The 25804-nt window shown below is 46.6% G+C and overlaps 3 protein-coding genes across 5 annotated transcripts in view; 2 read left to right on the top strand and 1 right to left on the bottom strand.

Moving 5' to 3' along the window:
• The window catches only part of SUPT6H (SPT6 homolog, histone chaperone and transcription elongation factor), a 41981-nt gene extending 40646 nt beyond the window's left edge, over positions 1 to 1335 (bottom strand). The window contains exon 1 of the mRNA XM_023183901.3: positions 1151 to 1335. The gene's annotated coding sequence lies outside the window, so the exon portion shown is untranslated. The remainder of the gene's footprint in view (positions 1 to 1150) is intronic.
• On the top strand, positions 1308 to 15131 carry SDF2 (stromal cell derived factor 2). Of its 2 annotated transcripts, XM_023183905.2 has the most exons (4): positions 1308 to 1446; positions 1553 to 1766; positions 7240 to 7436; positions 14447 to 15131. In XM_023183905.2, the coding sequence occupies exons 2-4, from the start codon at positions 1616 to 1618 to the stop codon at positions 14732 to 14734; spliced, it is 636 nt and encodes a 211-aa protein (XP_023039673.1). In that variant the 5' UTR covers positions 1308 to 1446; positions 1553 to 1615; the 3' UTR covers positions 14735 to 15131. The 2 variants fall into 2 exon arrangements, with proteins under 2 accessions (XP_023039673.1, XP_026302899.1); XM_026447114.2 differs by having other exon boundaries at positions 1308 to 1766.
• Positions 15132 to 19095: 3964 nt separating this feature from the next.
• The window catches only part of KIAA0100 (KIAA0100 ortholog), a 33338-nt gene continuing 26629 nt past the window's right edge, over positions 19096 to 25804 (top strand). For both annotated transcript variants that reach the window (XM_023183899.3, XM_023183898.2), the window contains exons 1-13: positions 19096 to 19265; positions 20071 to 20200; positions 20603 to 20652; positions 20953 to 21100; positions 21280 to 21398; positions 21617 to 21677; positions 21870 to 22059; positions 23314 to 23437; positions 23976 to 24100; positions 24356 to 24423; positions 24538 to 24683; positions 25356 to 25474; positions 25583 to 25746. In XM_023183899.3, the coding sequence (XP_023039667.2) occupies positions 19198 to 19265; positions 20071 to 20200; positions 20603 to 20652; positions 20953 to 21100; positions 21280 to 21398; positions 21617 to 21677; positions 21870 to 22059; positions 23314 to 23437; positions 23976 to 24100; positions 24356 to 24423; positions 24538 to 24683; positions 25356 to 25474; positions 25583 to 25746 (1512 nt within the window). In that variant the 5' untranslated portion in view covers positions 19096 to 19197. The remainder of the gene's footprint in view (positions 19266 to 20070; positions 20201 to 20602; positions 20653 to 20952; positions 21101 to 21279; positions 21399 to 21616; positions 21678 to 21869; positions 22060 to 23313; positions 23438 to 23975; positions 24101 to 24355; positions 24424 to 24537; positions 24684 to 25355; positions 25475 to 25582; positions 25747 to 25804) is intronic.

The raw sequence follows: 25804 nt of genomic DNA, 5'->3' as shown, positions 1-25804 counted from the left end.
AGGCTTTCAGAGGAAGAACTGTAAAATTCCACTAAGCTTCTCCAGACTGCACCAATTTCTGATGTAATTAATCTCCTGATGAAGTTAAAACCTCTTAGAGTCGCAAGGCTATGCTAATCCAATCTAGCAGCCACACAAGCCAAGTGAATAAAAACGTACTTGTACTGGTGAAAGGGACATTACTCATGAAAAAGGGCTCTAAATTCACAGCTGATGGAAGAGCAGTCATGCTTCTGTAATCAAAACACCGAAGACTTACTAACTGGTATCTTTCAGATAAACAGTGCAACCAGATATTTTTCCGAAGAAATTAATCAAATTCAATATTGTTCACATTCCCTAATGCTCATTAATGATGTAGCTTCATACACCCTTGTTACTTCTGATATTACAGTGAATTTCCATGGAAGTATTTCCAGAGATCTTAGGCCTCTGAAATAAGTATCAGTTCTTGCAACAACCCAGGAAAAGTAACTTCTCCAGCTGGTTCAAACGAGTGCCTGAGGAGAAAGGCAGAAACTACAAGACGGAGTTTTGACTTAATAACTCATTTTGATGTTCATGATAAGCCTCTGGCAAACGTTTGAGGAAATGAATCTACGGAGAATGGACGGGCTTTAGGTACTTCTACAACACCTTCGATCTTCAGAAAGGGATGAAGGATGCAACTATTTACAAAAAGTTCTATTTGTATTATTCAGCAATATGTAAAGAGCTGGAATTTGGCATCGCCCTCTAGCCTGATGACAGAGCTGCTGAAAGCTCCATAGGATTCATATCCTCAGAACAAACAACTCGATCACCTGATTCTGGCTCAGAAGCCCCAGGTCCCTTCTATCCCCAATCCTCTCGCGTGGCCCAGTTTTAAAAATCTGCGGAGAGAAGGACTGGATGCCAGGAAGCCTGTTGATTCAACATGCCACCCAACTCACGGGTTCCGGGTGTTACCGGGCTGGGAAAAGCTTTGAGACTCTGAGCAACTGCAGCGCTTTCCTCCCCCTTCCCCCCATAAAGCAGGGAAGGCCAGGCCCCCCCTTCTTCCCACTTACGGCTCCCCATTGCCTCTTCCCTTACGGGACCAGGCCCTAGGAGCCCGGTTCCCCACCTGGCTCCTGCGAGAAACACGCTCTCCAGTCGGAACTTTACTTGCCTGAAGTCCACCACTCCTCCGGTGCGCTAAGCCCCCACCGAGGAAAATGGAGTCGTCGAACCGAGACTGGGAAAAGATAGTACGGACCCACCGCACTGCTCCTCCGCCGCCGCCGCCGCCGCCGCCGCTGCGTCAACGTGCTACGTCATTTCCGGCTCTCTGTCATCGGGAGTGGGTGGGCCGTTTCTTGTTCCCTCTCCCGCTCTCGGGAGCTTTCGTCCCGTGGGCGCGAACGGTAACCGAAGCGGCTCAGGAAGGCAGCTGTCACTGAGCCCCTGGAACAGAGCGAGAGTATCGTAAGTAACCAGGCTCAGCCTGTTTCTCAGGCCGCTCTAGCCAAATAAACCATAAAGATCAGACTCGGGCTTCTTCACTTCCTTCTCTCCGTGGTATCGTCTTCAGCTTCCGGTTCCGGGGAGGGGCCGCGTTTTCTTCGAAGATTTGGGGCTCCGCGATACAACTAGGATGGCTGTAGTGCCTCTACTGTTATTGGGGGGTTTGTGGAGCGCTGTGGGTGCTTCCAGCCTGGCTGTCGTTACTTGCGGCTCCGTGGTGAAGCTACTCAATACGCGCCACAACGTCCGACTGCACTCACACGACGTGCGCTATGGGTCAGGTAATGCTGGGGATCGGGCTCGGGTGGGCTAGGGAGGCCTGGGAGTATCTGAAGGGGCGGGGCCTAAAGAAAATCTGAGGGTGTGGTCTGGGAAGGTTAGGTGTTCCCTGGGAAGGTTCCTCAGGTCTGGAGAGTCGGAGAACTGAGTTGTTCTAAGGCATCTTAATCGCAACACCACCTAATATTTGGTGAACTACAGGCCAGGCACGTTACCTATGTACTTTTTCCGTTTATTAACATTCATGTAAGGTGATACTATTATTATCCTCATTTCACAGATGAGTTAACAGACGCAGAGAAATTAAATCGTTTATTCAAAGCCTTGAAGCCAGCAAATGTCAGGGTTCTATCCAAATCTATCCAGGTTCAAAGCCTGCTTTAGAGACAAACAAGAAAATTACAGGAAGTGCTGTGTCTGAAATTTTAAAGTTACAGTAAGTACTGTATCTGAAACTTTAAACTCCACGAGCTCACTCGTTGACTACAACCCTTTGTCTTCCAGCTCTTCTGCATCTTACACTTGCTCCTTAATTCCTATCTTTTGGGCCCCTTCTACCCAAATCTTAACCTCCTTCTTGTAAGGAACTTGGAGCAGTGACAGGAATTGCAGAGAAACTTTTTTTTTTTTTTAAGCATTTGAAATTAAAATGTTTAATAATAAGTTATCTGGATTCATTCATTCAGCATAGGTCTTAATGAGTTCCTACTATATGACTAGAATTGTACTACCCGCAGGAGATTCGCTAATGATAGTCAAGAAAATTACAATATAATAAAAACAGACCAGGCCGGGCGCGGTGGCTCACGCCTGTAATCCCAGCACTTTGGGAGGCCGAGGCGGGTGGATCACAAGGTCAGGAGATCGAGACCATCCTGGCTAAGACGGTGAAACCCCGTCTCTGCTAAAAATACAAAAAATTAGCCGGGCGCGTTGGCAGGTGCCTGTAGTCCCAGCTACTGGGGAGGCTGAGACAGGAGAATGGCCTGAACCCAGGAGGTGGAGCTTGCAGTGAGCCAGATCACGCCACTGCACTCCAGCCTGGGTGATGAGCAAGACTCCATCTCAAAAAAAAAATAAAAAATAAAAATAAAAAATAAAAACAGACCAAAAAAAGAAAGTCTTATCTGCCTGAAAAAAAAAGATAAACAAACAAAAAAAGAATAAAGGTCAGCTAGTAAGATGTGAGAGGCATCTAAGATAGCTGGTAGAATTCTATCTTGAATGACTGATGATGCTGTTTGCTGAGGGAGGAAAGAGTTCTGTCAGATGGGCTAGTCTGGTTCATGATTCCCAAAACCTATCTGATCAGTTAGACTAGGCAAGGACATGAGTTATCATCACTGCGATGTCTTAATAATCCTAGCACCTATTCAGTGAACACCTAACATGTTGTCAGGCTTATTTTTTAATTTGCTTTGGTTTCCAACTTTTTATCTACTGAGTTAGAGTGGAGGTGGACAGAGGCTTGGAAGTAGCAAACTATAGGTTTAAAAAGATCTTCAGGTGGTTCTGATGGACAGCCAGATTTGGGAACCAGGTTCAGTCTGGAGCTCAGAAAAGGGATCTGTGCTGAGCCTGAGATACCACACTAGATGCAACATTAAATACAACATCTTGTACAGACTGTGGTTGAAAATGTCAGGGTAGTGGATGAAATTGCCCAGGATGAACTGTGGTTCTCAATCTAGGATCAATATGAATAACTTGAGAAACTTGTTAAAAATACAAATGCTTTTGTCCTGACCCTCAGCAATTTAAGAACTACAGGTGGAAACATATGAAGGCCAGGCATAGAACTTTGGATAATCCCAAGGTATAAGGATTTGGAGGAGGAAGTGAAGGGTTGAATAGAAAGCAGAAAATGTAGGAGACAAAATGTAGACCATGGTTTAGCAGTGAAGCGTGGCTGTGAGGACCCCGGAGAGCTGTAAGGCAGTAACCAGAAGTAGGAAGGGAGACTTGGTTTGGCTTTTCTGAAAAAGAAACATATAATAAAGTCATGAGCTGAGTGGAAGGAGACAGTAGAAAGGAGCTGATAGTTGGCTATATTTACCCGTGTAACTGGCACAAGGCATAATGGTATACGTGGTAAAAGCGAAATATCGAAAGTCTGTGGTCAGGCAAGGCCATGGAGCTGAAAGCAAAGCTAGAAGGAACAGGTAAAACTGTTGGAGGAAAGTGTCTGGGAAATACGAATGCTTTCAAAGACCTCGGTAGTGAATGAAGCCTAGGAAAGAGGGTATCCCCGGTGTTTATGAGAGTAGCTCGTTTGGGGAAACCTGACAATTTAAAGCTGTTGGAAGAAATATGATCTTAGTGAGATATGATGCAGAATGGTTAAGAGTGTTCTAGAGTCGGGCTGTCTAGGTTCATTGAATCCCAGCCTTGTTTCTTAGAGTTGTGTGACCTTGGGTATGCTGGGGATAATAATACCTACTTCAGCAAATAGTTGTAGATGTCAAATAAGGATATTCAAACAAAGGACTTAGGTCAGTGCCAGATACCCAGTAAATCCTCACACACTGTGGTGCTGAGCAGTCTTAGTAATACACATTAGCTATCAGCGATTATTTGTATACTGCCCCCTCCCCCCCTCCCCGCTTTTTAAATCCTGTAGCTAGATTTTTTCTTTCTTTGAGAGACATGGGAGGCCAAGGCAGGAGAATCACTTGAACCAGAGAATTGGAGGTTGCAGTAAGCTGAGATCGCACCACTGCACTCCAGCCTGGTGACAGAACAGACTCTGTCTCAAAAAAAAAAAAAAGAAATTAAGAGACAGAGTCTTACTCTGTTGTCCAAGCTGAGGTTCAGTGACACAATCACGACTCATTGCAGCCTTGACCTCCTGGGCCCAAGCAATCCTTACATCTCAGCCTCCTGAGTAGCTGGGACTGCAAGTGCACCCCACCACACCTGATTAATTTTTTGCGTCTTTTGTAGAGATGGAGTTTTGTCAGTTGCTTAGGCTTGGTCTTGAATTCCTGGGCTCAACTGATCTTCCCACCTTGACCTCTCAAAGTGCTGGGACTGACGGTGATCCACTGTATGCAGCCTCTTTTTTTTCTTTGAAATATAAAAAAATTTTTTTTTTAGGCTGGGTGTGGTGGCTCACACCTGTAATCCTAGCACTTTGGGAGGCTGAGGCAGTTGGATTGCTTGAGCCCAGGAATTCGAGACCAGCCTGGGCAACATGGCAAAAACGCATCTCTACAAAAAAATAGAAAAATTAACCGGGTGTGGTGGCAGGCGCCTGAAATCCCAGCTACTTGGGAGGCTGAGGTAGGAGGATCACCTGAGCCTGGGAGGTCAAGGCTGTGGTAAGCTGTGATCATACCACTGCACTCCAGCCTGAGTGACAGAGGGACCCTGTCTCAAAAAATATATATATATATGTATATATGTCTTTTTTTTTTTTTTTTAGAGACCAGATTTTGCTATGTTGCTGAGGCTGGTCTCGAACTCCTGAACTCAAGGGATCCTCCCACCTCAGCCTCCCAAAGTGCTTGGATTACAGGCATGAGCCACTGTGCCAGACCTCGAAGGATACTTTTTTTTGTTTGTTTGAGACAGAGTCTTGCCCTGCCACCCAGGCTGGAGTGTAGTGGCGCGATCTCGGCTCACTGCAACCTCCACCTCCCAGATGCAAGCAATTCTGCCTCAGCCTCCCAAGTAACTGGGATTACAGGCGCATGCGACCACGCCCAGCTAATTTTTGTATTTTTCGTAGAGCCAGGGTTTCACCATGTTGGCCAGGCTGGTCTCGAACTCCTGACCCTGTGTTCTGCCTACCTCAGCCTCCCAAAGTGCTGGGATTACAGGCGTGTGCCACTGTGCCCTGTTCAAAGAATACTTTTATAATAATTGGCCACTCATGGGAGTTGGGAGCTGTAATGCCTGCTTAGATTAAAGTTGGCAATATAGTCTCATTTTAATTGTGAAATATAAACTTTTTTCTTTTTCTTTTTTTTTTGAAACAGAGTCTCTGTTGCCCAGGCTGGAGTACAGTGGCGCAGTCTTGGCTCACTGCAAGCTCCGCCTCCCGGGTTCCCGCCATTCTCCTGCCTCAGCCTCCTGAGTAGCTGGGACTACAGGCACCCACTACCGCGCCCGGCTAATTTTTTGTATTTTTTATGGAGACGGAGTTTCACCATGTTCTCGATCTCCTGACCTTGTGATCCGCCCGCCTCGGCCTCCCAAATTGCTGGGATTATAGGTGTGAGCCACCATGCCCAACCGAAAAATAAACATTTTTATCGTAATAGTTGATGAACATGAATAATATTACAAACATGTTAAAATTATATGATTAGACACATTAGGGGCTATCCAGGCTAGTGTCTACAGGTTAGTACTGCCTGTGCCTCAAAAAACTCAACATAAATTTGTGCCTTGGATATCCTTTGATGCAAACTCTTAGAATTTTCTGATATGACATACCCTTAAGTATACTTTATCATATAATAACTAGTATTATGTAGACACAGTTTTTTTTTTTTTTTTTTTTGAAACGGGATCTGGCTCTGTCACCCAGGCTGGAGGGCAATGGCGCAATCTCGGCTCACTGCAACCTCCACTTCCCGGGTTCAAGTGATTCTCCTGCCTCAGCCTCCCAAGTAGCTGGGATTACAGGTCGCTGCCACCACGCCCAGCTTTTTTTTGTATTTTCAGTAGAGACGGGGTTTCACTGTGTTGGTGGGGCTGGTCTTGAACTCCTGACTTCCTGATCCGCCTGCCTCAGCCTCCCAAAGTGCTGGAATTACAAGCGTGAGCCACCACGCCCAGCACATTTTGTATTTTTTACAAATATTTTAATGTTGTAGAAGAAAAAATATTGCCAAGCATAGCATTTTTCTCCCCACCCCTTCTTGCCTGTTTTATGACACAGGGCACAATATTGGCCATAGGCAATAAGGGTGAGGTTGAGCTCACTTGCCATTTTTTTTTTGAGGAATGGGTACCAAATTTATTTGTTGATTTCTTACATTTGAAGTACACAGTCACATCCTTGACCTGAAATTCTTTGCCATAGCCCTTCACTGTGACACAATTGCAACCAACCACTTTACAAAGTTTTCCTTGTCTTGTCAGTTTTCCAGAGGCTTAGCCATTTCTCTGGTTTCTTAAGGTCATCAACCTTAATTGGGTTGATTGGGTGTTCAGCACAAAGAGCCACCCCTAGCTTGATATACATCGGCTCTTCACATTTGGATGCAAGCACACAAAGATGGGCTTGGCCCTTATCTAAGGCTTTGGCAGCTTTTCAGGTTCCTACCTGCTAGGCCATCATGGCTGAGGGCGGTCTTCAGCCTCTTGTAAAGCAGCATTAATAATCCATTACACCTCCAGCAGTGTGTCTTCCTTGGTCATGGTGGGTTACAGGTGAAGCTGAATCTTGAGCACCCTTGAGCTTCTGTCTCTGAGCATGTTGTCCATGGCAGAGAAAGAGAGTTGTCTTTCTTCTCTTAACTGCAGGTAGTGGGCAGCAGTCAGTGACAGGTGTAACCTCTGTGGATGACAGCAACAGTTACTGGAGGATACGGGGAAAGACCGCCACAGTGTGTGAGAGGGGAACCCCCATCAAGTGTGGCCAGCCCATCCGGTTGACACATGTCAACACTGGCCGAAACCTTCATAGTCACCACTTCACTTCACCTCTTTCTGGAAACCAGGTGAGGTGGCTTTCGATGGATCGTTGCTGCTCTGCATTACTCAGTGGGTGCTTGTTTGATCTCTTGGTTCTTAATTGTTTCTTTTCTAGGTGTAGCTGTTCTCTTTTGCGCAGACCTGGGGAAATGCCTCTGTTTTTGTGTGAGGTTTTTTTTTGTTTTTATTTTTTTGTTTCTGAGATGAAGTGTCTCTCTGTCACCCAGGCTGCAGTGCAGTGGAATGATCTTGGCTCAGTGCAACCTCTGCCTCTGGCTTTAAGAAAGTCTCCTGCCTTAGTCTCCCGGGTAGCTGGGATTACAGGTGCATGTCACCATGCCCGGCTAATTTTTGTTTTTTTTGTTTTTTTTTGAGACGGAGTCTCACTCTGTCACCCAGGCTGGACTGCAATGGCATGGTCTCAGCTCACTGCAACCTCTGCCTCCTGGGTTCAAGTGGTTCTCCCACCTCAACCTCCCGAGTGGCTGGGACTATAGGCATGTGCCACCACACTTGACTAATTTTTTTTTTGTATTTTTAGTAGAGATGGGGTTTCACTATGTTGGCCAGGCTGGTCTTAAACTCCTGACCTCGTGATCTGCCCACCTCGGCCTCCCAAAGTGCTGGGATTACGAGCGCGAGCCACTGTGCCTGGCCTAATTTTTGTATTTTTAGTAGAGATGGGTTTTCACTATATTGGTCAGGCTGGTCTCGAACTCCTGACCTCAGGTGATCCACTGGCCTTGGCCTCCTGAAAATGTTGGGATTATAGGCATGAGCCACTGCACCTGCCCGGCTCTGTTTTGTAAGTGTGAAGAAAATCGTTTCTGGTCAAAGTGGAGACAACAACTAAACCAAATCAAGAAAATGGGAAGGACAGACAGACTGGATATACATTAGCATATCATAAGTTCTGATATCCTGTAATAAAGAAACCCAATGTTTTCCAAATTGTAGGGTTTTTTTTGTTTTTTTAATGATGCTAACTAGTTACATTAGGAAAATGGATTTGCTATTGTGTCACTTATGTGTTTTGTTTTTATTTATTTATTTATTATTTTTTGAGACGGAGTCTCGCTTTGTCACCCAGGCTGGAGTGCAGTGGCCGGATCTCAGCTCACTGCAAGCTCCGCCTCCCGGGTTTACGCCATTCTCCTGCCTCAGCCTCCCGAGTAGCTGGGACTACAGGTGCCCGCCACCTTGCCCAGCTAGTTTTTTGTATTTTTTAGTAGCGACGGGGTTTCAACCGTGTTAGCCAGGATGGTCTCAATCTCCTGACCTCGTGATCCGCCCATCTCGGCCTCCCAAAGTGCTGGGATTACAGGCTTGAGCCACCGCGCCTGGCCTGTTTTTTGTTTTTAAACAGGATCTCGCTCTGTCACCCAGGCTGTAGTGCAGTGGCGTGATCTTACTCACTGTAGCCTCAGCCTCGTGTGCTCAAGCAGTTCTCCCACCTCAGCCCTCACTACAGGCTCACGTCACCATGCCTGGCTAATTTTCTTATTTTTTTTTTGTAGATAATGGGGTTTTGCCATGTTGCCCAGGCTGGTCTCATCAACTCCTGAGCTCAAGCTATCTGCCCGCTTCAGTGTCCCAAAGTGCTGGGATTACAGGCATAAGCCACTGTGCCTGGCCTTGTGCTACTGTTTTTTTGTTTGTTTGTTTGTTTTGTTTTTTTTTTGAAACGGAGTCTCGCTCTGTCGCCCAGGCTGGAGTGCAGTGGCTGGATCTCAGCTCACTGCAAGCTCCGCCTCCCGGGTTCACGCCATTCTCCTGCCTCAGCCTCCCGAGTAGCTGGGACTACAGGCACCCGCCACCTTGCCCGGCTAGTTTTTTTGTATTTTTTAGTAGAGACGGGGTTTCACCGTGTTAGCCAGGATGGTCTCGATCTTCTGACCTCGTGATCCGCCCGTCTCGGCCTCCCAAAGTGCTGGGATTACAGGCTTGAGCCACCGCAGCTGGTCTGCGCCACTGTTTTAAGCCTTGAGTTATCAGGGGATGTGGACCCCTTAATGACTCCTTCCCTATCCCCACCCCCTGTATACAGTTTTCCCTATTAACATCTTACTTTGGAAGGGTAAATTTGCTGCATTTAATGAAGCAATATTGATACAGTTTTATTAACTAAAGTCCGTAGTTTTTTCCTGATTCCCTTAGTTTTTTGTTTTTGTTTTTTTTTTTGAGACGGAGTCTCGCTTTCTCCCAGGCTGGAGTGCAGTGGCACCATCTCAGCTCACTGCAACCTCCGCCTCCCAGGTTCAAGCTATTCTCCTGCCACAGCCTCCTGAGTAACTGGGATTTCAGGCACCTGCCACCACGCCTGGCTGCTTTTTGTATTTTCAGTAGAGACGGGGTTTCACCAAGTTGTCCAGGCTGGTCTCGAACTCCTGACCTCGTGATCCACCCGCCTCGGCCTCCCAAAGTGCTGGGATTACAGGTGTGAGGTCTCTGTGTCTGGTCCTTTAGTTTTTACCTAATGTTCTTTTTCCGTTCCAAAATACCACATTACATACACTTGGCATGTCTCGTTAGGCTGTTCTTGGCTGTGACGGTTTTTCAGACTTCCCTAGTTTTTGATACCTTGACAGCTTTGAGGAGTGCTGGTCAGGTGTATTGTAGATTGCCCCTCTATTGGAATTTGTCTGTTTTTCTTGTGATTAGACTGGACTTATAAAGGATTTGAGAGGAAGATCACTGAGGTAAAGTGCCATTTTTATCCCATCATATCAGGGGTACATACTGTCTTTATGATTTGTGACTGTTGATGTAGACCTTGATTACCTGGCTGAAGTAGTGTTTGTTGGTTAGGTTTCTCCTGTAAAGTTACTCTCTTCATTTTCCCCCTTTCCATACACTTTTTGGAAGGATGTCACTATGTGCATTTCACTCTTATAGACTGGAGAGTTACATTCTCTCTACCTTAGGGTGGAATATCTACATATTTTATTTGGGATTTTTCGATATGAGGGATTTGTCTCTTTTCCCCAATTTATTTATTCAGTTATTTACATTAACATAAACTCATGGATAGTTTATACTTTGTTATAATCTAATACTACTATATTTTGTTGCTCAAATTTTTCCAACTTTGGCCATCAGGAATTCTTTCAGCTGGCTTTGTGTCCATTTGACAGTATCCCATTGTGTGTTTGTGTATATGTGAGTGCACTTTAAAGCACTTCTTTCCTTTCTGGCACCAAAAGATGCTCCAGGCTTATCTTGTTTATTTCTTGCTCCAGTACTATAATCAGCTATTTCTCCAAGGAGCTCTGCTTCCTTTTATTGGAGAATGATATTAAAACCAAGTTCTAGGCCTTATGTAAGCTTGTTGCTACTGAAGTGTTTCTTTTAGGCCCTCTCACTTGACAGAATAAAGAACTGTAGGCCGGGCGCAGTGGCTCACGCCTGTAATCCCAGCACTTTGGGAGGCCGAGGCAGGTGGATCACGAGGTCAGGAGTTCGAGACCAGCCTGGCCAACATGGTGAAACCCCGTATCTACTCAAGTACAAAAATTAGCTGGGCATGGTAGCGGGCGCCTGTAATCCCAGCTACTTGGGAGGCTGAGGTAGGAGAATCGTTTGAACCTGGGAGGTGGAAGTTGCAATGAGCCGAGATTGCACTATTGCACTCCAGCCTGGGTGACAGGGTGAGACTCCATCTCAAAAAAAAAAAAAAATTAAATAAAAAAAAACTATCTGTGTATCCTTACTCATGTATATATACATATCTATAAATTTTTATTTGCATAGCCATCTGTATCTATATTAAGTTAAATGAGGTTTCTTTTTCTTTTTTTTTCTTAAGATGGGTTCTTTCTATGTTATCCAGGCTGGAGTGCAGTGGCTACTCACAGGTGTGATCATAGACTCACAGGTGTGATCATAGTGCACTAGAGCCTCAAACTTCTTGGCTCAAGCAATCCTCTTGCCTCAACCTTCCAAGTAGCTGGGAATACAGGCATGCCCCACTGTGGCTGGCTAGGGTTCTTACTGATGTATGTATGTATGTATTTAGACTCTTGCTCTGTTGCCCAGCTGGAGTGCAGTGGCGCGATCTCGGCTCACTGCAAGCTCCGCCTCCCGGGTTCACACCATTTTCCTGCCTCAGCCTCCCAAGTAGCTGGGACTATAGATGCCCACCACCACGCCTGGCTAATTTTTTGTATTTTTAGTAGAGATGGGGTTTCACCGTGTTAGCCAGGATGGTCTCGATCTCCTGACCTTGTGATCCGTCTGCATCAGCTTCCCAAAGTGCTGGGATTACAGGTGTGAGCCACCGGGACTGGCCACTGATGTCTTTAGCTGTAATCCATTACCACATAGGTCATCCTAGCCTTTTGCCTGTGCTAATTTGTAAATTCCCACTCCAACAGTAAGATACCTTGTTCCCACCATCTGCCATCCATGTATTGAACTTCAGTTCAGTTCCAGTATACAAATATAGCAGTATCAGAATTACATACTGGTATCCTCCTGGGAAACAGTTTTATCAAGTAGAGTGTATACACACATACACACACTCATGCTTCTGAAATAATCAGTAATTTTTCCATTGCCATTGTATAGAAACTGAATATTTGGTCTTAAGGATGATGGGATTTAGATGAGGAGTAGAATATAGAGAACTTGCTCTCTCTCTCACTGCCAAGAAAGAAAGAAAGAAAGAGAGGGAGGGAAAGGAAAGGAAAGAAAGGAGTATAGAGAACTTGCTGTTTTAGTAGGTTAATATTTGCTATCTCATTTAATTCCCACAGTTGCTCTGTAAGGTGATATTGTGATCATTTTATAGAAGAGAAAACAAAGGCTCAAAGGATTTACAGAGGAAGGGATCAAATTGAGATTCAAGGTCACCCTGACTCTCAGAGTCCATTCCCTTTTGAACATGTCATCAGGTCATTTAAAATCTAGTTAAAAGAATGAAGCAGTAATAAAGTCAAATAACAAGAGATACAAAGTATTTTAAGGGCTGAAAGTGGTGGCCCTGTACTCCCAGCAATTTAGTAGGCTGAGGTGGGTGGATCACCTGAGGCTGGGAGTTTGAGACCAGCCTGGTCAACATTGTGAAACCCCATCTGTATTAAAAAATACCAAAATTATCCGGGTGTGGTAGCACATGCCTGTAATCCCAGCTACTCCGGAGGCTGAGGCATGAGAATCGCTAGAACCCAGGAGGTAGAGGTTGCAGACAGCCGAGATTGTGCCACTGCACTCCAGCCTGGGTGACAGAACGAGATGCTGTCTCAAAAAATAAAGTATTTTAAAGCCAGCACGGTGGCTCACACCTATAATCCCAACACCTTGAAAGACCAAGTGGGGAGAATCATTTAAGACTAGGAGTTGGAGACCAGCCAAGGCAACACAGTTGCCTACAAAAGAAACTTTCAAATTACCTGGGTGTGGTGGTATAGGCCTGTAGTCTTACAGTCTTAGCTACTCAGGAGGTGAGGCCATAAGACCGCTTGAGGCACTGCACTACAGCCTGGGCAACAGCAAGATCCCAACTTTTTTTTTGAGACAAAGTCTTGCTCTTGTCGCCCAGGCTGGAGTGCAATGGTGCAGTCTTGGGTCACTGCAACCTTCGGCTCACTGCAACATCTGCCTCCCGGGTTCAGGTGATTCTCCCGCTGCAGCCTCCTGAATAGCTGGGATTACAGGCGCCTGCCACCATGCCTGGATTTTAGTAGAGACGGGGTTTCACCATGTTGGCCAGGCTGGTCTTGAACTGCTGACCTCAGGCATTCCGCCCGCCTCCCCCTCCCAAAGTGCTGGGATTACAGGAGTGAGCTACTGTGCCTGGCCAAGATCCCAACTCTTAACAAAGAAAACAAAAAGAAAGAAAGAAATGCTGTTTTAACACTGTAATAGAAAATATGAGGCAACTATAGTATTAATTGCAAAATAAGTGTTTGGACCATAATCTTTTTTTTCTTTGTTTTTGATGCCATAACTCAGATAGGAACCATGGACCATAATCTTATAGCAACGAAGTTTTTCCTCTTACGTCCTTTGTGTCTTTCGTCTTTTTCCATGGTTCATGGTTTATTTTAAACAACACTGGAATGGCCGGGTGCGGTGGCTCATGCCTGTAATCCCAGCACTTTGGGAGGCCGAGGCGGGCAGATCACCTGAGGTCGGGAGTTCGAGACCAGCCTGACCAACATGGAGAAACCCTGTCTCTACTAAAAATACAAAGTTAGCCAGGTGTGGTGGTATATGCCTGTAATCTCAGCTACATGGGAGGCTGAGGCAGGAGAATTGCTTGAACCTGGGAGGCGGAGGTTGCAGTGAGCCGAGATTGCGCCATTGCACTCCAGCCTGGGCAACAAGAGCAAAAATGCATCTCAAAAAACAAAACAAAACAAAAAAACGAAACCCTGGAAAGCAGCTGAATTCTTTTTTTTTTTTTTTGAGAAGGGGTCTTGCTCTGTGATCCAAGCTGGAGTGCAGTAGTGTGATCACAGCTCATTGCAGCCTTGCTCTCCCGGACCTAGGTGATAGCTGTAGTAGCTGAGTACTATAGGCATGTGCCACCATGCCCAGCTAATTTCTTTTCTTTTCTTTCTTTTTTTTCTTTTTTTGGAGACCAGAGTTTTGCTCTTGTTGCCCAGGCTGGAGTGCAATGGCATGATCTCGGCTCACCGCAACCTCTGCCTCCTGGTTCAAGCGATTCTTCTGCCTCAGCCTCCCGAGTAGCTGGGATTACAGGCATGTGCCACCACACCCAGCTACTTTTGTATTTTTAGTAGAGACGGTTTCTCCATGTCAGTCAGGCTGGTCTTGAACTCCTGACCTCAGCTAATTCCTTTTGTATTTTTTTTAGGGATAGGGTTTCACCATGTTGCCCAGGCTGTTCTCAAACTCCTGGGCTCAAGTGATCTGCCCCGCTCAGCCTCCCAAAGTGCTGGGATTACAGGCATGAGCCTGGCCCCCTCTGATTTTTTACTTCAGGGTGGCCTTCTTTTTCTTCCCATTGCCTCCCACTCCTTTTCAAGCCCTTGTCAACCATGCTAATGTTACTACCTTCTGTGTTTTCCAGGAAGTGAGTGCTTTTGGTGAGGAAGGTGAAGGTGATTATCTGGATGACTGGACAGTACTCTGTAATGGACCCTACTGGGTGAGAGAGGGTGAGGTGCGGTTCAAACACTCTTCCACTGAGGTACTGCTATCTGTCACAGGAGAGCAATATGGTCGACCTATCAGTGGGCAAAAAGAGGTGCATGGCATGGCCCAGCCAAGTCAGAACAACTATTGGAAAGCCATGGAAGGCATCTTCATGAAGCCCAGTGAGTTGCTGAAGGCAGAAGCCCACCATGCAGAGCTATGAATCTAGAGGCTCTGAGCCACTGTTAACGCACAATGTTCATAGACGTCTGTTGCTGCCTCACCTTCGGATCTCTGCCACAAGTTCCTTGGGCAGTGGCCATGTCACCATTGAGATGAAGATACACAACAGAAAATAGCTGTATTTGGAAACTTCAGCCCTGCACACTTGAACTAGTCACTGTCCCAGACTTGGTGTGGGGTCAGTTCTTTCTGAGTAGAGGACTTGCTGGTAAAGGGGCAGATGTTTTTTATTCATACTGATAAAACAAACTGAGGGGAACATCCCTCTTAGCTGGTAAACTTTTACTCTTCAGGAGCTTGGCATCATGGACTGTTAATGTATGTGATTTTTCCCCTATTTTCTCTCTCCAAAATGATAAAAACAATAATTTTATTATTAGTCACTGTGTTGTTATTTATTAGGTGTGTTATTTCATTAGCTGCTTAATCCTCTAGTCCTAAGACTCTTTGGAGACACTGTGAACCTCCAATGTGGGCCCTTTTAAGAGCTTTACTTGCATACAAGCCTTTTCCCTTTTAACTTTGACTTCTCTCCAGGCATCTCATCTTTATTAGATCTTTGACTAATTATAGCTAAAAACTCACAGAATACAGCATAATAAACAGCCAGTGAGATGTTCGCTTTGTATCTTACTGCAAATGAGAAAAAGGGGTAGGGGTAGAAAGAAGGAACCAGTATTTATTCACTGGTAAATACTAGGTACCATATTATAGATATTTTTATTTATGTAATTTTTTTTTTTAAGACGGAGTCTCGCTCTGTTGCCCAGGCTGGAGTGCAGCAGCGTGATCTCAGCTCACTGCAAGCTCGGCCTCCTGGCTTCACACCATTCTCCTGCCTCAGCCTCCCAAGTAGCTGGGACTTCAGGTCCCCGCCACCACGCCCTGCTAATTTTTTTTTTTTTTTTTTTTCTGAGACGGAGTCTCGCTCTGTCCCTCAGGCTGGAGTGCAGTGGCCGGATCTCAGCTCACTGCAAGCTCCGCCTCCCGTGTTTATGCCATTCTCCTGCCTCAGCCTCCCGAGTAGCTGGGGCTACAGGCGCCCGCCACCTCGCCCGGCTAGTTTTTTGTATTTTTTAGTAGAGACGGGGTTTCACCGTGTTAGCCAGGATGGTCTCGATCTCCTGACCTCGTGATCCGCCCGTCTCGGCCTCCCAAAGTGCTGGGATTACAGGCTTGAGTCACCATGCCTGGCCAATTTTTTGTATTTTTAGGAGAGACGGGGTTTCACCATTTTAGCCAGGGTGGTCCCGATCTCTTGACCTCGTGATCTGCCTGCCTCGGCTTCCCAAAGTACTGAGATTACAGGTGTGAGCCACTTCGCCTGGCCTATAGATCTTACTTCATTTAATCTTCACAGAATTCATATAGGGTAATACTGCATTTTTATCAGTGCAGCAGAAAAGTTGAATAACTGCCTGAATTCTTTTTTTTTTTTTTTTTTTTTTGAGACAAGGTCTTTGCTCTGTCACCCAGGCAGGAAGGGCGCAATCACGGCTTATTACAGCCTTGACCTCCCGGGCTCAAGTGATCCTCCTGTGTCAGTTTTTAATTTATCTTAGAGATGAGGTCTCACTATGTTACCCAGGCTGGTCTGGAACTCCTGAGTTCAAGTGATCCTCATGCTGTTGCTTCCCAAAGTGCTGGGATTACACGGGCGAGCTACCATGCCTGGCCTACTGCCTGAATTTTTTTTTTTTTTTTGAGATGGAGTCTCACTCTGTTGCCCAGATTGGAGTGCGGTGGTGTAATCTCAGCTCACTGCAACCTCCGCCTCCCAGGTTCAAGTGATTCCCCTGCCTCAGCCTCCTGAGTAGCTGGAACTACAGGCTCTTGCCACCACACCTGACTAATTTTTGTGTTTTTAGTAGAGACGGGGGTTTCACCATATTGGCCAGGCTGGTCTTGAACTCATGACCTTGTGATCCGCCCACCTTGGCCTCCCAAAGTGCTAGGGTTACAGGCAGGAGCCACCGCGCCCGGCCTGAATTCTTAAAACTAATAAATCATTTTGGAATAGGAATCCAGCTGTTTCTGACTCAGGTTTTTTTAAGTGCACTACAATTGTGTTTAGCTTTTGGAAAACAAATCCTGGTTTTTGGACAAACGTAGATACATATTTCTCCAAAAAGGTGGATAGAAAACCACTTTTGGGCTGGGCGCGGTGGCTCAAGCCTGTAATCCCAGCACTTTGGGAGGCCGAGACGGGCGGATCACGAGGTCAGGAGATCGAGACCATCCTGGCTAACACGGTGAAACCCCGTCTCTACTAAAAATACAAAAAACTAGCCGGGCGAGGTGGCGGGCGCCTGTAGTTCCAGCTACTGGGGAGGCTGAGGCAGGAGAATGGCGTGAACCCGGGAGGCGGAGCTTGCAGTGAGCTGAGATCCGGCCACTGCACTCCAGCCTGGGCAACAGAGCGAGACTCCGTCTCAAAAAAAAAAAAAAGAAAGAAAACCACTTTTGTCCTCTGCCTACCTGATTTCCTCCTTTCCCGTGTCAATTACAGAAAATTTGCTCCTGTAGTTTTCAGTCAAGATATTGGTGAACGGAGATGACTGCCATCTGCTGGAATTTCAGTGACTAGCAGGCATTTTTATTTTTAGAAACTTCCGGGTTTTGTTCTTTTTTTTTTCTATTTGCTTTGTTAATGTGGAACATTTAGAGACCCCATTTTTGTGCCCAACATGGCCTATGACGTTAAAAGACTTGGTCTCTTTTACAAGGATTTGTGGTCTCAATAAATGGAGGCTATGAATTAGTTGAACTCCACTGTTTCCTCAACCATATCCCCACTCCCAACTGCCTGCCTTTATTCCACTTCACTTGTGTTGATCCCTTAAGATCTCTCCAGAAAGAAATAGACAAATGATAAAATCAACATTTTAGGCTATGAGATGGTTGGGAGTAGGGCTGGTAACAGTCTAGGGAGAAGGAAGGAAGTGATAGGAGTCTTGGCTCAATAAACAGATGGGATAAGATGAACCAGAGTAGGGATATGTGTTGCACGGCACCCCTCCTTGGACAGAGGTTTTCAGTGAATTCGGCCTTCCCAGAGCATTCAGAGGACATACTATGAGGGAAGGCTGCAGATTACAAGGAAGATGACGCAAATATAGTGTATGACCTTGAAACAGAGTTGGAGCTCTTGGGGAGATGTGAAATCACTGATGAGAAGAATAGATAAGGGAGGAAACCAATCAGAGAAGTAAAAGCAACTTTGGGTAACACACAGGTGAAAGATGAAATGGTGTTTTATCTGAGGGAGCCAAAAAGAGAGGCTCTGAGTATAACCTTGAAGGATATATATGGAGATTAGGACGTGGGAGTGAAGGGGTATGAAAGGAGACATGACCTACATCATAATACCTATTTTGAAATCCTCAGGATTTCCTTAGCTTGTGCTGTATCAGTAGACCATCATTCAGATACTGATCCTTAGCAGCACAGTAACTCTGAGGGACCTTTGTCCTGTTCTCTCATTTTACAGAGAAGGAAGCAGGCAAAGCTATGTATTGTCTATTTTAGGTAATTATGTTTGCTTCCCAGATAAACTATTTTTTTGCTAAAGGGCAAGAACAATATACACTACTTCTGCAGTATCTTCCCCGTCTCCATCAGGGCCTAGTTCGTGCTATAAGTAGATTGACCAGAACAGTGTTCAAACAGTAAATGAAGTAAAAACTCATTGGCCAGGAACCGTGACACGCGTCTTTAGTCCGAGCTACTCAGGAGGCTGAGGCAGGAGGATCCCTTGAGCCTGCAGGAGTTCGAGACCAGATTGGGCAACGGAGCGAGTCCTCGTCTCAAAAAAAACAGCAAAAAACACCTCATTAGGTTTCTCTGTGGATGGAATGAGGCGGGATTTTTGAGGCCTTTTAATTACCTCCCAGTTTCTGCCCCAGTAATTTTCAAACAGGATCTTGAATAAGATGGGAGTGCTACCACGTCTGACCAGGGCTGTAACTTACAGAGAACCCTGAGTCCAGGCCTAAGTGGCCAGGCGAACTCCAACTCCCCTCAAAGTGAGCTCAGCGGACCGAAATGAGTCAGCCAGGTCCACCGCCAGCCCAGGGAGTGGGCCCGGACTCCGACCCCCGCGGGTCCCGGAGCCCTGCGATTCCAGTCACCGCGGAGTGCGCCCGGGGCGTGTGTCAGCTCTTGGTGGGCTCCCCCTGCGCCCTCCTTCCGGAGCCACGCCCGCTCCTCGCGCACGCAGCCCGTCGGCCCTGCCGGGTCGTGGGGCGGGGCAGGGCTGGGGAGGGAGGCCGTTGGTTGGCTGGCGGGCTGCGGAAGGCGAGGCTCGCGTGCGCACATACGCGTCCTCGCTCAGCGTTTCTCCTGCGCGCGAGGCTGGTCGGCCCGCGGCGGCGCTGTGCGCATCCGGCGTCGGGGCCCGGCATGGCGGGGGCCTGGGCCAAGCCGGGCCGGACCCGGACCTAAATGCCTCTGCTCTTTTCTGCGCTGTTGGTCTTGCTGCTGGTTGCGCTTAGCGCCCTCTTTCTAGGCCGGTGAGGGGCTCCCAGCTGCGGCGGCGGCGGCGGGAGGGCGGGGGCGGAGAGGAGGAAGAAAGACTGAGGAGGGGGCGCGCGCCTTACTGAGGCCGCCGCGCGCGGAGGCAGAGTGGGTAGGGTCGAGGGAGGGGGCGCGCGGCTAGTGGAGAGATCGCGAGGAGGCGCGCGGCCCGAGCTGCCGGGAATGGGCTGCGAGTTGGGGAGACTAAGGAAGCGGGCGGGGCCTGAGGAAATGCTGAAGCCAGGAACTGAATAGGAGTGTGAGGAAAGGGCTTGGTTCAGTGGCCTCCCTTTCCCCCTCCACCCGCCCCTGAATGTCCTCTTAGCCTAGCGCGAAGGGCACCTGCAGCATCGGTCTGGGGAGAACAGCATTCGAGCTGCTGGGTCTGACCTCAAAGCGCCTTCTCACGGATACCTGTCTGGAGGCTGAGAACAGGAGACAGAGACCCTCTAGGGAGTGTGATGGCACAACTAACAGAGCCGCCTCCGCTTTGACTCCTGCTGGAGCCTTCTCTCTGCCTCTGGGATTCCTAACAATTTGAGGGATTTTTTTTTTTTTTTTTGGTCTCCAACTTAGAGGGTGGAATTTCTGGTTTCATCTGGGTGGAGGGGTCAGTCGGGAACTAGGATCTTGATCAGCGTGACTGAATGTATATGACAGAGTGGTGCTTTAGAAGAAAGGAGAGTTGTTCAGATCCAGTTTCAGGACACGACCTTTTGCAAGGCTTTGTAAGACCAGCAAGGGGTGAGGGAAACCATCATTGGAAGACGGTTCTATGAATTAACAGGAATTTTTCTGCAGGTGGCTTGTGGTCCGGTTGGCCACCAAGTGGTGTCAGCGGAAGCTGCAGGCGGAGCTAAAGATTGGCTCCTTCCGCTTTTTTTGGATCCAGAATGTCAGTCTTAAGTTTCAGCAACACCAGCAAACAGTGGTGAGTTCTGGGAAACCCTGGATATGTGTGTAGGGTTGATCCAACTGAATTTAAACTCAATTTCCTTTTTTTAAAAAAAGAAATCCTGGTGGCTTTTCTAGTTAATGCCAGCCTTGCCATTTCTTTGCCAAGATGATCTTAGAGCTAGTTGGAGAATGCTGGGATTGCTGCAAATTGTTCAGTTAAAAATGTTTATAGGACACAGAGTGTCCAGGGCACGTAACAAAGATACAGAAAAAAGATAACAGGAAATTGAAGAGTTTACTGTTCTAATGTAAGAGGGGATTCAAGGCAACATGCCTATGAAAGAGAAATTCTAATAATCCAGAACCTTTCCTGGCTTGTCAAGCTGCTCGTTGCTGTTTAGCAGCTAGCACACAGCTTTCTCCCTCACTGTTTTAGGAAATTGATAACCTGTGGATTTCCAGCAAACTCCTTAGCCATGATCTTCCGTGAGTACTCTATATTTTCACTTCTCCCCTAAAGGAGTATTTTGGAGTTGGTGTTTACAGAGTGAGACTCTTCTACAGAGGCCTCACAATCCAAGGAGGAAGGGAGGTTGTTGCTGAAGTCTTCCTGTTAGCCTGGGTGCTATTATCTTGTGAGACAGATATTGATAACTGCTATGAAACTGATCTCTGTGATTTGAGCTATATTTCTAGGAAGGATGAGAAAGTGCATGTGAGGGTGGGGAATAGATTGCTATGGGAGGGATGGACCTAGTGGCAGTGAGATATTTCTCTTCTGGGCAGACACTATGTGGCATTGTGCTTTGGAGAAGTGCGTATCAGAACGGACCTGCAGAAAGTTTCTGGCCTGTCTGCCCCATTCTCCCAGAGCGCTGGGGTGGATCAAAAGGAACTGTCCTTCAGCCCATCCTTATTGAAGATCTTCTGCCAAGTGAGACAACTTCTCCCACTGTCCTGGACTGTACTTTGGCATGGTTGACTTTGGAGTTATGGGTAGATTTTTCTACTATTTTTAGGGCATAATGCTAAGAGCTGCCCCTCTTTCTCATCTGGAAGGGAAGGGCAGTTCCTTAACGTTAATTATTATTCATCCTTGCTTCTTCCTTCCAGCTATTCTCCATTCATGTAGATGCTATAAACATCATGGTTCTCAAGGTGGATACTTCTGAGTCCTTATGGCATATTCAGATCAGTAGAAGCAGATTTCTTTTGGATAGTGATGGGAAAAGGTAAGCACCGGGGAGCAGAGGATCTAGCCGTCCCATTCTTGCCTTAGAGTTGCTTCAGGGCCTCCTTATCAAGGTTTTAAGTTCTCATTCTGTGCAGTTTGAGGAGATGCTAAGATTAGACATTTCCACTTGCTTTGTCCCTTCTAGCCAACAGAGCTTGACTGGAGGTAAATGGTGAGGAAAGGGGCCAAGTGCTCTTAATTTTTTTCCTTTCCCAGGCTCATCTGTGAGGTGAGCTTATGTAAGATCAACAGCAAAGTTCTAAAGAGTGGTCAGCTGGTAAGTATACCATGATCATTCAGATGCCTCATTTCCTCCTGGGCATAAAGTGTAAAGGAGCTTAGGGCTTGTATTCTGGGTTCTGTGACCTTAGGGGTTCCCTCAAGTCAGTACCCAGTGTTCCAGATCACATTTTGACCCAAAACTTCCAAACCTTCTTACATACACCTTAGAGGCTTATCATCCCCACAGGAGGACACCTGCCTAGTGGAGCTCTCACTGGCCCTGGACCTGTGTCTCAAGGTGGGCATTAGCAGTCGGCATCTCACGGCTATCACTGTGGATGTGTGGACACTCCATGCTGAGCTGCATGAGGGCCTCTTCCAGAGCCAATTGCTATGCCAGGGCCCAAGCCTAGCATCTAAGCCTGTTCCCTGTTCAGGTAAAGCCCCAGTCATTGACCTTCTTGACTGCCTTGTTCTCAGGGATTGTTTTGGAAGTAGAAAAAAATAGTGGTCTCACTACTTACTTAGATGTGATTCACTAGTCACCATGAACTTTGACCGTAAGGATAGTTAGAGGAAATAGGGCATTTGCTTGTGCTGAGTGGCAGAACTAACATTGAGTGGGCACCTGTCATGAGTTAGGCTTGTACTATGGGTGTTTTTTTTTCTTTCTTTTTTTTTTTTTTTAAAGACGGAGTCTTGCTCTGTCGCCAGGCTAGAGTGCAGTGACATGATCTCGGCTCACTGCAACCTCTACCTTCTGGGTTCAAGCAATTCTCCTGCGTCAGTCTCCTGAGTAGCTGGGATTACAGGCGCCTGCCACCATGCCTGGCTAATTTTTGTATTTTTTAGCAGAGACGGGGTTTCACCGTGTTAGCCAGGATGGTCTCGATCTCCTGACCTCGTGATCCACCCACCTCTGCCTCCCAAAGTGCTGGGATTACAGGCATGAGCCATCGTGCCCGGCCTGGTACTATGTGTTTTATATACAGTTGACCATTAAACAACACAGGTTTGAGCTGTGTGGATCCACTTATATGTGGATTTTTTTCAGTAAATACAGTTGGCTCTCCATATGTGTGTGTTCTGCATCCACAACCAAATGTGAATGGAAAATGCAATATTTGCAGGATATGAAACTCACTGATACGGAGGGCTGACTTTTTGTGTACACGAGTTCCCATAGGGACAACTGCTGGACTTGAGTATGTGTGGACTTTGGTATCTGCAGGGGGTCCTGGAACAAAAGCTCCAAGGACACCAAGGGATGACTGTATATTCTCTCACTAAATCCTCAGCACTTCACAAATAAGGAAACTGAAGCCTAGGAAGGTTAGCTAGGTAACTTGACTGAAGTCATACAGCTAGTCAGTAGTAAAAATGAGATTTAAATTATTTGGCCCTAAGGTCCACATTCTTTTCATTTACCAACCTGCTTCTCGTACTCCTTAGGTTTGGTCCACATTCTTTTCATTTACCAACCTGCTCCTCGTACTCCTTAGGTTTTTAGAGACTGGAGAAGTACAGCAGGTGCCTGGATCTCTGGGGCATTCGCCTTGTGGTCCATCCAGCTTAGGCATTTGCTTAGCCTACTTTATGTGGGAGGATTTGGCCATAGAGGCCAGGGCATTTCGGGAGAATTGAGAATGTTAAGAATTGATGGTTCTTGTGTTATTCATTCATGTTTTCAGAGGTGACAGAGGACTTGGTTGAGCCTACTCTGCCTGGCCTGTTCCTCCTCCAGCAGCTGCCAGACCAGGTCAAGGTTAAGATGGAGAACACAAGCGTGGTATTGTCCATGAATAGTCAAAAGAGGTGAGGTCTCTCCCAACACAGAAGATGGGAGAGTGATAGTGGGAGCTGTATGATGGTATCTCTATAACCAGCCTAGTAGTTGCTGAGCTTGTCTATGCGGAGAAAGGAAGTAGAAATGGTTACATCCATGTAGTGTGGGAAGAATAAAAAAAAAAAAATTATTACTAGTTTTGAGATGGAGTCTCGCCCTGTTGCCCAGGCCTGAGTACAGTGGTCCGATCTTGGCTCACTGCAACCTACGCCTCCCAGGTTCAAGCGATTCTCCTGCCTCAGCCTCCCAAGTAGCTGGGACTATAGGCGCGTGCCACCATGCCCGGCTAATTGTTTGTATTTTAGTAGAGGTGGGGTTTCACTGTGTTGGCCAGGATGGTCTCGGTCTGCTGACCTCGTGATCCCCCTGCCTTGGCCTCCCAAAGTGCTGGGATTACAGGCGTGAGCCACTGCACCGGCCAAAAAATAATTATTTTTAAAAAATAAAAATAAAATAACTAGGAATGGCATTTCACATCTTCCTGAGCCAGAATCTTTCTCGGTCCAGGCACCTGACTTGGACTCTGAAGCTGCTGCAGTTCCTGTACCACCGTGATGAGGATCAGCTGCCTCTTCGAAGCTTCACAGCAAACTCTGATATGGCACAGATGAGCACTGAACTCCTGCTGGAAGGTTCATGGGTCAGGGTACTGGTACTGAGCGAGAATGGGAGGACTAGATACTCTCTTTGCTCATGCCCCATGTGGACTCCTAATCTAATCTCAGTGTAACTGGGGAGTGGAAGGAGGGAACATACTGAGAGGAAATAGCCCCAGCTCACAAGTTTTGATGACAAGTCTGTTTATCCCTTTGCTGGCTTCTGACCCTCTCCCAGTTTCTCTTGCCCTTCCAGTGCTCTCCTCTGATCTGTCCTCTCGCCTCTTACAGATGGGTTGTTGCTGTCTCAGAGTCGCCAGCGCATTGTCTGCCTCAGCTCCCTCAAGGCTAATGTGCAGGTGTGATGATTGTGGTACCAAGAATTGTTCCTTTCTCTACTTTCCCGCTACATTATTTCATTATGAGTTTGTGAAATAAAACCCAAGCCCACAGTTCTGGTCTTCTTATTTCAGGTGACCACCATTGACCTCTCAGCCTCCCTAGTTCTGAATACTTGCATCATTCACTACCGGCACCAGGAATTCTCTCACTGGCTGCACCTGCTAACACTGGAAACCCAAGGGTCAAATTCACCTGTTCTTAAACAAAGGAAAAAAAGGTCAGTCTGATCTTTTTCAGCCACCATCTTATCAGTTGGATTCCCTGGGATTCTTTTGGTCCAAAGTGGCATCTTGTGTTAAATATGTATTTGGTTGTTTGACCTCCTCAAATCTGAGTCTCAACAGCAATCCTGTTTTATGTATCTTTCCTATTAGACTAGACTCCTTGATGGCAGAATGTTGTCCTCTTTGTTTTTATGTCCTCGGTGCTTAGCATAGTGTTTTATACAAAATAAATGTTTGTTGAACTGAACTTAAATGATAAGGAATGTCTTTGTCTTGTCTGCCTTAGATTGTAAGGTGGCAGTCATGTCTTTGTGTAGTGCTTCTATTGTGCTGCACAGAGAACTTAAGGTTATGGTTTAGAAGTGATGCTTCTTGGTTATTTTAGGTTCAAGCATGTGATATTGCTGGTATTCATTGTATTTGACCTATGAAAATGACAATTTTATGTGAGTCAACCTAATATCTTTCTGGGGTTCCTACAGATTACCGTTAAGAGTAGCAATAAACTGATGAGTTCAGCCTTTTATTTTCTAGGTGTATCCCATCCTAAGAATCACAATAAAACTCTAAATTCTCACTCTGATTTTAAGAGCTTCAGAAACTATTCCATGATAGGAAGCTGCAGTTCTTTTCTTACCAAACAATGATGTCTTGTCCCTATGCAGAACCTTCCCCCAAATCCTGGCTCCCGTCATCTTTAGCACCTCCATCTCCAATGTCAACATTTCCATTCAACTTGGAGATACACCGCCTTTTGCCTTGGGATTCAATTCTATCTGTCTGGGTAAGGCTCTCAGATGGAAAAGGAACAAGAATCTGTCCATTAATACAGCTAGGCCCAATTCATGGCCACAGTGGTTCCATGCAATCCCTCTTTCTCACTTTTGTTCAGATTACCAGCACCTCAGGCCACAAAGCATCCATCAGCGGGGTGTCCTGACTGTGGACCACCTCTGCTGGCGTGTGGGCAGTGACTCCCACATTCAGCGGGCACCACACCCACCCAATATGCATGTTTGGGGTGAAGCGCTGGTTCTGGACTCCTTCACACTACAGGTAGGTGGGGGCTTTGGTGAATAGGGGCCTGCACAGCTTTCCTCATCCTGTCATGCAT

This window comes from Piliocolobus tephrosceles, chromosome 16, assembly GCF_002776525.5.
Source record: "Piliocolobus tephrosceles isolate RC106 chromosome 16, ASM277652v3, whole genome shotgun sequence".
Classification (NCBI taxonomy): Eukaryota; Metazoa; Chordata; class Mammalia; order Primates; family Cercopithecidae; genus Piliocolobus; species Piliocolobus tephrosceles.
Note: the sequence above shows the minus strand (reverse complement) of the source record. Positions and strands in the feature narration are given on the sequence as shown.